The 17,287-nt window shown below is 28.9% G+C and overlaps 1 protein-coding gene across 1 annotated transcript; it reads left to right on the top strand.

Annotated features, from left to right (window-relative positions):
- Positions 1-7,758: 7,758 nt before the first annotated feature.
- On the top strand, positions 7,759-17,090 carry LOC107454504 (zinc finger CCHC-type and RNA-binding motif-containing protein 1). The gene is made up of 6 exons (XM_016071720.3): positions 7,759-7,961; positions 8,169-8,296; positions 11,428-11,647; positions 13,942-14,036; positions 16,055-16,139; positions 16,812-17,090. The coding sequence occupies exons 2-6, from the start codon at positions 8,184-8,186 to the stop codon at positions 16,947-16,949; spliced, it is 651 nt and encodes a 216-aa protein (XP_015927206.1). The 5' UTR covers positions 7,759-7,961; positions 8,169-8,183; the 3' UTR covers positions 16,950-17,090.
- The last annotated feature ends 197 nt before the right edge of the window (positions 17,091-17,287 follow it).

Below are 17,287 nucleotides of genomic sequence, written 5' to 3'. Positions count from 1 at the left end.
TATATATATATAGCCTTGCAGATTTTTAATTTAACTCAGAAGGCAATGAGACTTCTGACTCTAAGAACAAATACGAGTAAATATTATGAGCTTTAGTGCTACAAGAGAGAAAAATATCAGGAATTACCTAAGAAATTGTAAAATCAAATGGATCTGAACTAAAGCTATGGGAATATGCATTGTATCAGTCTTACGGTCCATGTTCTTATAATAACAGTTTTCTGACAAGAACTTTAAACCAAAACTTGTTAACTAGACTATTTTTTTTGCTTTCATTTCACACAAAAATAGTTACTACAAATCACCAAAGTATGAGCGCCATCTTGATTAAATTTTAAATTCGTGTTACTAATCAATAAATGATTGTTTATTATGAATGCTGATAAATTTTTGATTTTAAAAACTAATAAAAGTTTTTATTCAATGCAAAAAATATTTTTAAAAAATAAAGCCATAAAAATAAACTAATACTACAAAGCTAATGTGAAAAATCCTCAAAACATATGTTTAACTTTTTAAAGTGCGAAGAATTCTTCGACATTTCTATTTACTTCTCTTCGTCAAAAATGATCTTTCGTATAAATGACGCCGATACTGAAAGAGGAAGAAAAAAAACACCCCTGAAGGAAAATATTGATCAAAACTTAAACTTTTATGAAATTCAATAGCACAATCTCAAAAACGATTTTTTTTCAAGTGAGCTGATAGCAAAATTGATTTTCGTCGGCAATTTTCTGACAGCATTCTATTTTAAAGAGAAAGATCTTATTCGATTCAAATTCCTTTAACTTCTAAAAAGTATGCTCACTTCATATTGTACGTTTAATAATAGCGAGTTAATTAAAATTTCATTCTAAAATTAGATTTGCGTTATTTATATAAAGTATAATTAAATATTTAGGGAGTTTGTAATCAGATATTCAAGAAAAATATTTATTTATTTCTAATTTACCTTACTGAACCTATTGACGTAGAATTTGATGCGAGATTTTGCGACCAGCAATTTTTACATATTGCGATTACGTAAAAAATTTAGTGTAATATACATTTTTGATCAGATGATATAACTTTTGAACTAATACTCGGGTCAACTTCTCAGACAGTACCTCATTCTTGTTAACCTCTGGATCCAAGTTTTATCATGAAAGATTCATGAAAAACAATATCTTTGTGCTTAATTTGATCAGTACAGTACTATATCATCTAGAAAAATGATAAGGTCATCTCATGAAAAACATCATCTTCAAGTTTAATTTGATCAGTAGATGGCCATATAATCTGTTAAAAATGATGTCAAACTGCAACAAGTTGTAAAGCATAAAAACTTCAAAGTTTTTGATGAAATGAATTTTTGTCTGCCATCTATTTTGTATACGATGAAGTACTGGGAAGACAGAAAGGAAAGTAATGCCGTTTTTTTATCCGTAAATTAAAATAAATAAATGTCAAGACTATGTTTACTTTTCACGAAAGATTTAATCATCCATGTTATCAACAACTGTTTCAAGGGCGCCGGCAACGGGGTGCAAGAGGGTGCACTTGCACCCCCCTGGCTTTTTTTAAACAATTAAAGAGATACAGAAAAACAATTTTGTTATAAAAAAAATTTCAATAAAAATATTTTTATTCAAAAACAAATAATTAAGTAATTATTGATACATAACAATTAAAAAATTGTTTAATCAAACAAGAATTGTAATAGTCTTGTTTGCTGTCCAAATCTGTTTACAATCTTTTTCAATGAATTCTGAGTCATCTTTGATTCTTTTCTTATGCACACTGCGCATGCACAAACTTGGCATATGTCTAAGCTATATTTTTAAATTTCATTTAATAAAATGAAAATAAATAATATATTTTCTATTAATATTATATTTTCTATTAGTTATTCAGTTTAACAAAGGTGTATAACACAAACTGACTTCTCACAACTGAAAACTTCATCAACATAATAAATACCGATGTTAAGCGTGCACAAACACGTTAGTATACGAAACTACTGTTTGTAGTTATTTGTGTTTCAAAGTCAGTAGCTATGCCAGCGCCATCAATACAGTTTCTCGTGGCGAAATTTGCAAGTACAAGAAATTCGTACTTTTTTTTTTTTAAATACCTTGTTAACAATGAAGAAATGGATCTTGAAAAAAATTAACAGATGAGTAATAACAAAACAAAATGTAATAACAGAATATTCTAATTTTCTTTTTTTTTTGGGGGGGGTAGTTTGCTAGAGGGTTGCATCCCCTTTTATATTATTCGCCCTTAAACTGTTTGCAATCTAATACGAAAATTTTCAATGGCGATTCAATATAAATAAACTTATTTTTTGGCGAAATATCTGGAAATCGCATTTTTCAAATCATTCATATTTTCAAATATTTGTCATATAAAATGTGTTGTAGCGATAATAATAAGTCGTAGTCTGATGGTGCAATGTTAGATAAGCATAGAAGGGCAATCATTATCTTCCACTTCGATTCGTAGTTTTTTATATGGAATTAGGATTCGTCTTCCTGGTTGATAGAAGGCGGAAAGATCTAAATAACCTGACCGCGTAATCTTTATTTTTATTTTGGTCAGTCTAACAGACCTAAATTATCGGATAAGCTAACCATTGGTATATACGAATGTCTAATGGGCAATTTTTGAAATGTCTAATGGGCAATTATCGTATAAGCTAACCATCGGTATATACGAATGTCTAATGGGCAATTATCGGATAAGCTAACCGTTGGTATATACGAATGTCTAATGGGCAAACATTGCAAATGTTTTCGGTAGCAAATGTTGTGTTATTTCCATATCTTATACTATAATACGAGGAATGGTTGCCAAGTCGAAAATCGCCCCAGAATTAATAAACTCCGGTAAACTTGGGGGTCTGGGGTTTTTGGCCACGAGGAATCGATTGGCGCCGGTTTTGAAGCGCTACGGTCGAGCAGTTCGGAGTTACAGATAGGATATTTTCAAACTTTATTAGTTCGCCATAATGGCTATAGATACTTTTCTCCACTCTTATAAATGTATGCTAATGCGAACCTTACAATTGAAANGATGCAATAATATTATGGCGCGTTTTTTCAATCTGCGGCGTAAAAATATATCGGAAACAGTAACCCGGAAGTCTTGCGAGAGCAATTTAACCACTAGCGCCACCACCCTTAGCTTTACACGATCACCCGCATCCATAAATAAACTGATTTTTTAGCGAAATATCTTCAAATCGTATTTTTCAAATCATTCATGATTTCAAATATTTGTCATATAAAATGTGTTGTAGCGATAAGAATAAGTCGTAATCTGATGGTGCAATGTCAGATAAGCATAGAGGAGTAATCATTATCTTCCACTTCGATTCGTAGTTTTTTTTATATGGAATTAGGATTCGCCTCCCTGGTAGATAGAAGGCGGAAAGAACTAAATAACCTGACAGCGTAATCTTTATTTTTATTTTTTTAACTTTATTTTAGTCAGTCTAACCGACCTGAATTATCTGATAAGCTAACCATTGGTATATACGAATGTCTAATGGGCAATTTTTGGAATGACTAATGGGCAATTATCGGATAAGCTAACCATTGGTATATACGAATGTCTAATGGGCAAACATTGCAAATGTTTTCGGTAGCAAATGTTGTGTTATTTCCATATGAAACCCAATGTCGGATATAATTACAGGAAAAATAATGTGAACATGTCTATACTAACTCCATGTAAACAATTTTTCTTTCAGCAACAAAAGTCTTAGAAGATTTTACATATCGAAACTAATGACAGAGTTTGAAAGATCATGCTTGAAGAATATGGAAATGGCACCTTTTTTAGCCATGTAAAATTTGCATCCTCTAAAATGAGAAGAGTATTTCTAACTACAATAGCTTCTTTCTAGATTTAATCCCAGCTATTCTCAAATCATCATCTTCTTGGAGAAGCTAACAGCAGCAAACATAGAATTAAGTGCACCCCCTACAAGGTTTATAAGTGCGCTTCATCTGAGACTTACCATAAAAAGTTTAAAATTATAATATGAAGCATAAACACTGTGCTGAAAAGATATTCGGATATTTATAATCATTAATTTTCTTTTAATTTCTATTCGAATTTCAAGAAATTGCGTCACTACAAAAGAATGATGCTAATGGCCATGAAGTTTTTTAACTCGAAAGATTTTCATATTCAAATAATTTATTGAAATTACCCGTATTGCACTTTATAGCTTCAACAAAAAGCGCTTATTAATTTTAGCAAAATGATGATGGAAAAAATCAATTTTTAAGTCTGTATAACTATTATCTTGCTGTTGTTTCTGGGTGCTCCTAATATTTTTTACATTTTGTTATTCTTTTCAATTGAGTTTCTGAGATGTTACACCATGAGAGGGATGCATATGAAAGAATTCACCGAATCATAGAAATGGAAAGCAAGAGTTTTAGATTAAGTTAAAGTCTTGATTTAGATCCAAGAAGAGCATTGATGCTGTTGAACGCGTCAGCAGCTCAACTTAGAATGTGATCGACTTGATGATTCTAAGTGAGCCTTGTCTTAAAAATAAGCTCAAGATGTAATGCTTTCTTTACAGTTAGGACTATTTCGGTGAATAAAACTGGCTATTGACAATGTAGTATATTTCTCCTTGATCTATTTTTTTTTAATTAAATAATAACAACTTTCCACAAAATTACGAATTTTTTGTGCATTTAATTGAATTCCCTGATTAAGACATCGTTCTTCAATATCGTTAATTTTTTTTTATAATTTATCCAGTGCTAAAATTGGTTTAAAAAGGAAGTAAGCTTTTATATTCCTGCACCTATTTAAGTCGATGCAAATTAAAAAGGACACGATTTCCAAGAGCTTCAAGCATGATATTTCAAATTATTAAAACATTTTTTCATTACAAAATCTTCCAAGCATTTGTAAGCAAGAGAAAGAGTGTTTACATAAAATTAGTATAGAAGTGTTCGCATTATTTTGTTGTGGACCTGTATGTCTCTTCCTATATTTGGATAGCCATTCTGCTCAAAATTGGAAGAAAGGAGGTTTTTAACAAACAAATCACTGAAATCGGAAGATTGGCTAAAAATAAACAAATCACATTAACCGCAAATAACCTTGAAATATACACTATACTATTAAGAGGATATACAAATATTATCTAAATGGATCTAAAAACGACGTTACTTTCTAGTCCAGAAAGTACGAAAAATAAGAGTACGTACTTTAAAAGGGTACAAGGTATAGCAGAATGATTACTAACTGGCAGCCTGCGGGCCGTATCCGGCCAGCGAAGCCTTTTTTGTGGCCCATGAACTAAAATATATTAGTTGTCGTGTTTTTGCGGACAATTTTAGTAAAAAATCTTATATGGGTTTAAAATAATTTTCTTTCGTTTAGAAAAACCTAATTTCTTCGTTTCTGTGAAATTTCACGTACCAAAGGTGCAAAAAAATTTATTTCTCAGGTTTTGCATCGAAGAAAATATTCATTCAGATATAAAAATAATCGTGTATGTTGCTCTTTTTATTTCATTTTTTTTTTTTTTTTTTTTTTTTTTTTTTTTTTTTTTTTTTTTTTTTGTATTTTTGTATTTTGTGAATATAATTTAGCATGTGCGTATCAGAAATTTTCTCGAAGAAATTCTCCCATTTAACTTTTTGAAACCACTCATTTTGAACAAAATTATTTACATTTGTAAATTTTGAAACCCATAAAATGAGGAATGAATATCATGTTTTATTAAAATTCCTTGAATTGATTATCGCATGAACGGAAAAGAAAAAAAGAATTAATTTCAGATACTCGAGAATTTCTTTTTGCTATACTTCCTAAAAAGTCGAAAAAAATTTTAAATTATCGCAGATTTAAATTTAAAGAAAAAAAATCTTGTCACTAAGCTTCTGATTAAAAGAAGATTCAAAATGATACATAACAAGCATTCTTTGTAATACTGGTTATTTTGCTTTTTAATGTTAAAAAAACTTTGATAAAAATCTTAGAGTAATATTTAATGTTCCTTCAAACATAAAAGAGTCTTGTATAAAATTTTGATAAAGTTGCGGCCCGCCATTTGACTGATGTTTTTAATACGGCCCCCAGCCACACGTAAATTGGAAACCCTTGATAGCACAATGAATCAAATAAATACGTTTGAATATTCTTCATCAATTTGATTTGTCGTCGTCTGAGGGTATATATCCACATAATGGATAAATAAATATTTTATTAGATTTCTGTATTATGGTCTTAGATTTTTAAGTCAATTCAACATTTTAAAGAAATTAAAAAAGCTCACATGATATTATCGCTAATGAACATAGAATAATAATGAAATTAAAGATGTTTATCTGTAAATTAGTTTATCATTTATTTAACGTTAATTTTCAATAATATTATTTAATATATTCATAATATAATCTCTGTTTTTATCGAGATATTGATTCTGATCATTTTTTTAAAATAAAATCTTAAAGCAAAAAGAGTTTTTCCTTTATTATATAGTGAAATAACTATATGATTTTGTAAAATAATCGTAAGTAAAATAACCATACACTTAACAATTATTTTACGATAAATAAGTTATGTTTACTTTTATAATAAATTTTATGTAAAAACGTGTACAGTAATTCTATTTTTTTAAAATAATGAAGACAAAATATTTGAAATTCAATAGTAATATTAAAAATTAAGCTTTCCCATTGTTCGCATTATACAGAAAAATTCGCCTTTCGCAGAATGAGATTGCAATTTTACCAAATCATGATAAGTATTGCGCCTTAAATTAGCATTAATGCCTAGTAGAATTACAATTTTTTAAAACTATTATTTGAACACTAGTCTTTGAGAGCAGTGGAAAGGAGCAATTTTTTGTAAAAAAAAAAGTTTGTTTATGCGTACTTTCACAATTTTCTAATGTTTTCACTAAAATTGATTGTTAAGCTTTCACTTTTTTGAAGTTTAAATAGCAAAAAAATTCAAATTTCCATTCGCAATCGTCCATTCCGATACCCTGTTCACAATGGATAAAAATTTTTGATAAAATAATGATAATTAGAGTTTCTATCACGAAACGAAGTTGTAGAAACTTTATCTATAAAACTATAGAACAAGCATTTATAAATGAAGACAAAAATAATAAAATCCTCATTTTCTTTCCATTCGCTTGAAACCAAACCACCGTAAAATATCAACTTAAGTAAAATAAATTAAAGCTTTATTATTTTTCTCAATTGTTTAAACTTTCCTCTATTATTAATAAATGCAGACAAGGCATGAACCTGAGGGATGGCTCTCAATGCATGCGAAAAATTGACTATTGCAAATAAGAATTTGATTGAAAAAAATATTTTTACACACGTAAAAATCTCCAATCAAGTACTCGTTCGAACGTCCAGGAGCAATCTCTATGTACGCGGGAATGCTTCTGATCGCTGTCGTGGGTGAATGAGAAACATTTTTCAGCTAAAAACTCATCAATCTGGTTCTCCATTTTTGTCAACAGTGGTAGAAAGTGTGTGAACCGCATATGGCCCTGATCATGATCATGTCCACGAATTTGCGATGAATTATGGATTTGAAAACTTCATTGAATATGGCTCCAAAAGAAAGCATCATGGAAATTTTAAAAATTAAATACGAAAAATATTAAGAAAAAGGAAAAATACCTAGTACATTCCTATACTACTGAGTAGAGGAGGAGAGGGAAAGGGGTGGGGCAAGACATGGATTAAGTCTTCTCCCTAGATGGCGTATTCAAGTGCTATGATCGCGAATTGACGTCATATAACATTTCTTCTACTTCCACTTCAACTGTTTTGCTGATTAGCGAATATGTTTTAACTGTAACTTTACTTTACTGTTGTGGTAAATAAAGTAAATAAACAAAAGTTGTTTCATTGCTATGTATACCAAATTTGAGAATATTTTACTGATATTAAACTGTTAAAATTTGCTTATCTGAAATGGTGAGTTTCTTAATTTTTCCTACTTTATCCTTTCGCTCTAAAATTACATATCATCTACTTTTAAAAAAGCAGAAGGAGTAGATTAGTTTATGATTACTATTTCGTAAAGCTTTACCTTTATTTAACATTCTAAATTTTATTGTTGAGAAAGAATTTTTAAAAAATGAATGGAAACTAATGATTATTTAAAATATATTTATCTTCCAGATATAATCTTTTATAATGAGTGGAGGTTTGTGTCCTAGCAAAAGTACAGTTTATCTTAGCAACTTGCCATTCTCCTTAACCAATAATGATTTGCACAAAATATTACAGAAATACGGAACAGTTGTGAAGTAAGTAATGTTTCCCCTTCTGTTTTGATATAAAAAATATCAAAAGCAACTTATAAGAAAAAATTACGAAGTTTCAACTTAAAGTTTGATTACATTTGGTCTGTTGTTTCTAGTACATTATTCTTCGTAATATGTTGGTGTCACCAGTTATTTGTTCTATTATAAATACATCCTTGACATAGAAAAATTGTTTATTATAATTTAAATTAGCTCTCTCTGGTTACACATTTTCAATTGGTTATTGTGTAGAAATCAAACAAGTCTCTGTGAGGCTACTAATATGGGATGCATTTTGTCTTATATTTTTATAACACGTATAAGCAAAACATTCAAAGATATCACAAAATAAAGTAATCACAATTGATCATAACATAGGGATTACAACTGAAAATATCTAGGCAACCACGGAATTCTTGTCCTTAGAATAAGAATCCTGTAATAGTGTAAAGAATAATGAAGACCTGTAGTTTATATGAAAAACTAGAAAATTGTCAAGATTTTTATTTTTTTCTCGTTACCCCACCTGGTTATCACCGTAAATTGGTGACTATACTAGTAATATACTGGTAATGTAACAATAATAGTAATATATTACTATTATTGTTAATGACCTAAAGCTTATAACTGTGATGCCACAATACGCATTGCATATTTCCTAGCTTTTAAAATTTCTTTAATTTCTTAAACTTATTTTTTTTAATCATTCTTAATCAAATTTTAATAAATTTAACCAATTATTTAATTTTTATTACGTTTTATAAAAAGCGAATAAAAATATAATTTTCTTAACAATCAATGTAATAGCTAACTTTTTATTTCAATACTAATGTAAGACTCATTAATTCACTGTCGTGACTAAATCGAAAACAAGATCTATTCATAATTCTTTATTTTCTAACACAAAAATGTTTCAGTTACATGGTTGTACTAATCCTAACAGTCTTTTTGGCAATTTGCTTTCGCCAAATTATTTTTCAAATTTAATATTGATTATGGAGGGTTGGCTTTATTTATGGCTATGTTGTTTTTCGATAAATCACCACTTATAGATCTCTTTCCAAGCTCCTAACTGTTTGTCGGGAACAATTCAATCACTTTTCAATTTGACTTTTGATTAGGGTGGTCATAAAGGAATTTTTCTCCCATGGCCTGTCCTTATTGATAATATTATTAACTTATTGATATTATTATTAACTTAGAAAGTCTTGTGGATAAAATATACTTTTAATTTTGTGTCTAGAGCTCTACAAATACTACATAAAGGTGTTATTGTAATGATGATCCAGTTATCATCTTCAACTGTCATTTTTAACCCACTGGCGGTTAAGGAAATGGGCAAAATTGGGAGAATGTTTCTCCCCTACACACAGTTCCCCTATCAGTTAANCTTTTAATTTTGTGTCTAGAGCTCTACAAATACTACATAAAGGTTTTATTGTAATGATGATCCAGTTATCATCTTCAACTGTCATTTTTAATTATCCTGTTTACATCACAATATTCAATTAGTTAATTATACCATACAACTCCAACCACACCTAATTTCAATTTCATCATTATAATAACAATGATTTATTTTGAATGAAAAATATATTTTATGCAAAATAATAAGGGTCATTAGGAAAGGGCAATGAGTATATGTCATTTTTTATAACATTAGGTAGTGATTTATCTGTCAATATTTTAAACAATTGAAAATAATTTTCCTAAATCAACATTGATTTAAATTCAGCAAAGTTAAAAACAATTTAGGAAATGAATTAATTTTTTTACTAATGTTTTGCAGATTTAAGACATTTTTTTGTTATGAGACAGGATTGCACTCTATAACAAAAAAATTAACGCACCAAGAAGCAATCATCCGATTGCTTTGAAATTTCTTATGCATGAATGTTTTGAACAGATATGGCTGGAATGATGTTAACTGGGGATGTATAGTCTTTAACGACGAATCCCGCTTCCAACCGTATCCTGACAATCATCGAAGACGTGTTTGGAGACGCACAGGGCAGAGGGGAGATCCTGCCTTCACTGTTGCACATCACACCGGCCCTTAACAAGGTATTATGGTCTGGGGTGCCATTTCCTTTGACAGCCGGACCCCTTTGGTCGTCATTAGGGGTACACTTACTGCACAGCGGTACGTCGACAACATCCTAAGACCTGTTTTGCTACTGTTCCTTTTGCAGCGCCCTGGGCTGGTTTTTCAGCAGAACAATGCCAGACCACAACTCTTCCTTGGCCTGCCAGATCACCAGATCTCTCTCCTATCGAGCATGTCTGGGATATGATGGGAAGGCGATTGCATCTGGCACGGAATGTTGATGACCTCGTTCGACAACTGGATCGAATTTGGCAGGAAATACCGCAAGAGACCATCCGGGAGCTTTATCGGTCTATGCCACGNTCTTGTGCATGAATGTAAGATGGACATCTTCTACTCCGTAACGGACAAATGAAAATGAAGCAAATGTCGGTAGAAACGGTCAAAACGAAACAAATACGGAAATATAATAGCTGATGAAAAAGTAGATATAGAACATTTTACATATGATGATGCTGCAAAAATATTCAATTAGAAGATGTTAAAAATGTATTATAATTAAAGAAATAATTTTTTTCCAAGTCTATTCGTGTTTTTTTCAATTTTAAGAAATCTCACTTAACTTTTTGAAATCTCACCCTGTTTTTGAAGAAGGGTGAGAAATTCTCTCCCATTTTTTATCTGTAATGAAAACACTGCAGCTTGTATCCAGGCTAGAGGCAGATCAACACCTTATTGAACTTGTTACTGTAACTCTGCAATAAATTATTCAATTGTTCTGAAATTTTAATCATTTGCTATTCTGTACATTGTCTTCCTATCCACTAATTTTCGTTTAAATCGGACAACTCCTTCTTGGTGGGTCGATTTTTTTTGTTATAGAGTGTATATCTTGTCACCCCCGCCCAAATTAGCATGTATAACATCTACTGTAATTGCAATATATGGAAATAAAAATAATATTACAAGATCGAAGCTGGGTTCATCAGCTAGTTCAGATAGTTGTTTTCTTTTGTTACATATGATACTGTAATTGTAATATATGGATATAAAGGAATATTTCAAATTTCATTGTATTTTATCACAGAGTAACGATCGTAAAGGATAAAGAAACTCATAAAAGCAAAGGTGTTGCTTTTGTTCTCTTCTTGGATAAAGAATCGGCTTATAAATGTGTGCGTGCTTTAAATTGTCAACAATTTTTTGGAAGAACTCTAAAATGTAGCATAGCTAAAGACAATGGCAGAACAACTGAATTTATTCGAAGAAAATTCTATAAAGACAAGACACAGTGTTATGAATGTGGTGTAAGTATTCACCTGGGTTACAAATATATATTTTTATAAAAAACTGATAATTACAAATATTTGGTATCTGCTTTTTAAAATATAATATAAAACCTTTTCTTGTGTTGCACAATGAACATTCATAAAAACCAAGCTAATCTGAATGCCATTTATCTTAAATACTGATTAATAGTAAAAGTAATTTAATTAAAAACCAATTGTTTGCATTTATATATAAAGTGTAGAAAAAGTTATCATTCTAATGGAAATTCGTAAAGTACTTGAATATTAACTACAATACATTGCTGAAAAAGCTATAGTAAATATCTGTGACTGATTAGTCCTAGGTCGTAGCCAAGACTTAATTTAAAACAGATTCACACTTTAAGACTTATGTTTGTTGATTTTTTACCCTAAAAAATTTTTCAAATTTAGTGCAGCCATTCAAATTAGACAGAATATTACTTTTTTATGCAATACTTCTATTTCAATAATAGCGTGTCAAAACCAGATTTGGATACACAAAGAAAAATGCAGCTCTAGATTCTACTTACTACTATTTGTGTGACCAGTTGGGAGTTAATATAATCTTGTTATTGAAGAGGTCTAAATTTTCTGCCACAAAGCAAATGTGTACAACTTAATTAGTTAATTTTCACATTATTTTTAAATTTGGCTTCATGGTTCACGTGTATTCAAAATCTGAAATACTAAATACATAAAACTAAATTTATAAAATACTACTGAAAAACTAGCATTCTATTTTACATTTAACATAAATTATCACATAATTCCAATTGTATGCTTAATTTAAAAAAGCGTCTCATTTTGATAATAAAACCAACTGTGATTTTTTATATACAATGATTTTGTGAATGTGTATAGTGAACAATTAAGTGTGAAATTCATTTTAAACTTTGTTTTATGCACTCTAAAAATTTACATTAAGAGATGGATAAAGATATTTAAAAAAATTATGCATAATTTAGTCTTATTCTATAAAGTTGAAGTGTTATAATAATATTTCATTTTAAAGGCCTGCTTTAATTTGTTGGTTTAAAAATATAAATTTTATTTTGTTCCATGAAATTTCAAAGCTCTATATTTATAAAATTTGTAGCAAAAAAAAATTATCACTCATCTTAGTTAAAATAATTTTTTTCAATTTGGTGGTAAAAATAAATTTACTAGTTAAAAAGTTTTATGAATCATATCAATATTTTTCACACAGAATCTGTATTCTGTCATCAGATCTCTTTTAATGGAATAAAACTTTTTCTTCAAAGTGCTATCATTTTGATAAATTTCATTCAAATTAATTATGCCTGTTTAATTTATTTTTGAATCAAATCTAAACATTTACTTGGTACCCATCTCAAATAACTAATATGAAACATAATTTGCATAAGTGCAATGTTTAATTTCTAATTTGTACATAATCAGAAAGAAAATGTGTATAAATTATTTATTTGCTAATTAATTTTCTACTCAATTGATTGTTTAAATTTAAGTTGCTTCATTACTTTGGGAAACCCTTGTCTTATGCCTCTTATCTTTTATTTTAACCAGAACTTGTTTGTATACAATAGTTTTTTACTAAATAAGATTAACATAGATTAGTTAATGTTGAAGGGGAAGCATTCAAAGTTTTGTCATTGATTGATTTTTGCTCAATAAGTATTGATTCCCAAATTATGCTTTGTGATTTCCTAAAAAGCAAGACTCAGTGTAAAAAATTTGAAAATTTGTTGAAAAAAAAAGTATATTTTAAATAAGCAAAATACAGTTAAAATTCATTCTCTAATTGAAAACTGTTTCCAATTAATATTTTTTTAATTAACATTAAATATAATGATGATATTTGTTACATAAAAATTTTATGGCAAAGCTCAGTGAAAAAATTTTAAATAATTTTATAGTAATTAGTCTAATTTAGTCTATAGTAATTCATCTTTCAAAAATGTGTATCTAACTTTTAAAATATTGAATTATCAGGAGTCTGTCCAGGCCAAATTTACTACCGTTTAGCGGTCCCTTCACAAATTCAACTTAGGAAAAACGGTAGTTTCCCAAAATACATTTTCTAAAAATTTTCTTTTTGTATCCTGTAAAAAACGATAAATCCATATTTTTATGATATTTTTGTGTTGATTTTATAATATAAAATTTAATTTTCACAAATTATGTCTAAATTTTCACAAAATATGTACCTCTCAGAAAACCCTAGACAGACCCCTGATTATGAAATAATTCATTATAATTGTTATCATTATTATTATTGTTATTAATTATTATTGTTATCCTTATTAATGTAGGAATATGGACATCTAAGTTACGGTTGCCCAAAAAACATGTTAGGGGATAGAGAAGTTGTGAAAAAGAAGAAAAAGAAAAGATTTCAAGAATATGGGTATGTATAGTTTCTGTACTCTTAAATAAAAAATCATCCACAAATGTTATTTGTTTACTATTATTTTATAAACATAGGTTTATTAAAACAATATGCATTTCAAATAAATTAAATGTCTGTTCCATTTAGTATCGATGACTTATTCTTTTCGATCACAAAAATTTGTGAACCTGTCTAAAATATTCATTGAGCTATGATTATGAATTATTTACAATTCATATTCCACTCTAACCTAATAATCCTTTTCAGTTATTGAAATTTTCTCACAAATTTTAAAAGTATACAAATAGAAATATGAACATTTCATGTTAGTGAATCTTGCTAATTCTTGTTTAAAATTTTATTTTGTACGCTTTGATAAGATAAAGATTTGGAGTAAATTTCATAAAATTTAATTTTACTTGTGACCATTATGCTGTTTTCAGTTCGACATCATTTTTATTTCATGTCCTAGTCAGGATTTTCTGTATTAAGTATTACATTAGTTGCCCTTTTTATAAAAGTTTTTTATGTTCTTTGAAATTGAATTTTATTTCTAAATTCAATTTCAATTATTTTTGTTTTACTAAAAGCTTAATACTCCACATTATTTGATTTCCAATCTGCTGCTATATATTTTTAAAAATTTTCGTTTTTATGTACTGTGATTTCTTTTATTTATTGCCTCAGTTTTGAAATTTAGCACATTGAATTAATAAAACTGAACCAACAAAATATTTTGGTTTGATTGTTCCAAAAATGATAGGCTAGTCTTCCTCTTTCTTCACGGAATAGAAAGCAAAATTTCATTTTATTGCATCACTAAACCAATCTAAATAAAAAGAAAAGAATTCCTTAATATGAATTAATATTTATGGTATTAAAATTCTTTTTTCATCATCAATGTCTCAGCAGCCCCAGGGTAGGCCTTGACCTTCTCAAACAGTTTTATGAGTCTATCCTTTTTCCTACTTGCGTTTTCAAAACCAAAGTCTTTTTCTAGGCCATCTATCAATCTCTAATTCGGCCTGCCTCTTTTTCATTTGCCAACTGATCTGGCATTGAAAACTCTTTTTGTTGTATGGTCTTTGTCCATTCTGATAATGTGGCCTGCTCATTTTATTCTTTGTCGTTTAATGAAGTTTATAATGTCAGGTTATATGAGTTATAAAGCTCTAAATTTATTTTTCTAAACCACACATCATTTTTTTTTAATTCTTCCAAAAATACTTCACCAGACCTTTCTCTCAAAGGTACCCATCATAAAATCATCCGTACAAAATATTGTCCTGGTTTCACAAGCATATGTTAAAATTGATCTTAAAAGAGATTTAGATAATAAAAATTCCATTTAAACATCTATTAGCTATAGTGATTCTCTTTTGTATTTCCATTGTAAATTTATATTCTTAAATTTCTTAGTATGTATGGGGTGATTGTACTCCGAGGGAATCCCGGGTTTTTGAGATTATCCTTCCGGGTGAAAAAATTAAGAGCAGGGCATATGCTTGTTAACAGCCACTGGCGTTGGGTGTTATTGAGCTTTTTTTAGTACATGGCAAATATTTAGTTTTGTTCTCCTTTATTCTCAGGCCCAGCTTGAGAGCTTTCTCTAAAGCAATAAAATCCTGCCTTAGTACTATAGGTGTTCTTGGAATAACGTCTATGTCATCCGCAAAGGCCAACAGTTGTACAGATTTATTAAAAATATTTCCCCTGGTGTTAATGTTGGAATCTCTTATTACTTTTTCGAATGCTAAGAGTAGGCATGCCAATGCATCCCCTTGTCACACACTATTATTTATTACCATTTGACTTGACAGATCAGATTATACTGTATTTTGACACTAGTTTTGGTTTCATTTAGTGACAGGCAAATCAACTTAAAGTATTTTTAACATGCTAAAGTTTTTTTTATAACAATCTAAAAATGTCCCTCTGGACTTAATTTTTACGATATTTTTCTTTATATGTTTTTCCCTCAAACTTTTATTTATTTGAATTTTTCTTTAATGCTTTTATTTATTTATTATTATTAGTGAGAGCGAAGATGAATCAGAACAAGAAGAGGAAGAAGGCGAAGATCCTCAAGCAGAGAGTCTCAGTGCTGCTATTCGATTTCAGGTTAAAACATTCTCTATACTAAAAGATTAAAGGCTGTTTGTTTTTGTTTAAATAATACAAAAATAAATTTATGAAAAGTTTGTTTTAAAAATTTACCAAACTGGCTTTAAGACAAAGTGCCTTAAATTTCATGAAGAATTACAAATTTAATATGAGTATGATGATTTTTATATTTTATGATGTTCAACTCTGTAACCTTGTAATTTTAAACCCAATCCAGAAAAAAAAAGGGAACTCCTGGATCAAGTATTTTGAGAAATTTGCCTTCGTGGTGGATTTTTTAAAGGAACTATTTTGATTTTATTATGCCATATTAATAGAACTAAAATATTGCTTTATGCAGATAGCGTAGCCTTAATTAATATTTTTTTCATTCCACTTAAATTTCAATAGTTTAAATAAGTATGATTTATCATAACTTGCCTTAATATTAGAAATAAGAGTGATACAATAATCATAAAGTGATGCAATAATAAAGTTATACAATAATATTGATTCTAAAAAAGCCATTGCAATGCATTAATGAAATGTACTACTAATATGAGTAAAAGAAAAATTTTAGCTTTTTCTTTAGGATTATACAGTTGGGTTATGCTTTTGTTTTGAAATAAAAGTAGATTTATTTAATTTGTTGCATAGCTTGTATTTTTAGTAAATCTTTTAAATTTTCAGCAAGAAAAAGTCGAAGAAGAAGAGTATAGAATGAAAGTTATCACTGGCGAATACGGCGAAACAAGCAATTCAGTAAAGAAAAAGATAATCAAGAAAAGCGATTATTTTAGCGATGAAGAAGAAATAGATGAAACTTAAAATTGAACTGGTCCAGCTTTCATTCATTCTTGTATATACTTACATCATTTATTTTACTTACATTTGGAAAAAAAAATATTTTTGAATTGTTTCGCATTATATATATATTGGACATTATTAAAATTTTGTTTTTAACTAATATTTACGATTATATTTCAGGTTTTAGTACGTAAAAATTGTAAATATGTCAAGTGGCCACAAAAATATTGAACAGCAAAAAATAAAACAGAAGTTTTTCTGCTTTATTAAAATAGGAAAATATATATATTTTTAATACCTCAAACATGTTTTAGAGTTAAAAGATAAGGAACAAAAAAAAAAAAAGTAATGTATCTGTT

Source organism: Parasteatoda tepidariorum, chromosome 8, assembly GCF_043381705.1.
Source record: "Parasteatoda tepidariorum isolate YZ-2023 chromosome 8, CAS_Ptep_4.0, whole genome shotgun sequence".
NCBI classification, from domain to species: domain Eukaryota; kingdom Metazoa; phylum Arthropoda; class Arachnida; order Araneae; family Theridiidae; genus Parasteatoda; species Parasteatoda tepidariorum.
This window is presented reverse-complemented; position numbering and strand designations above follow the sequence as displayed.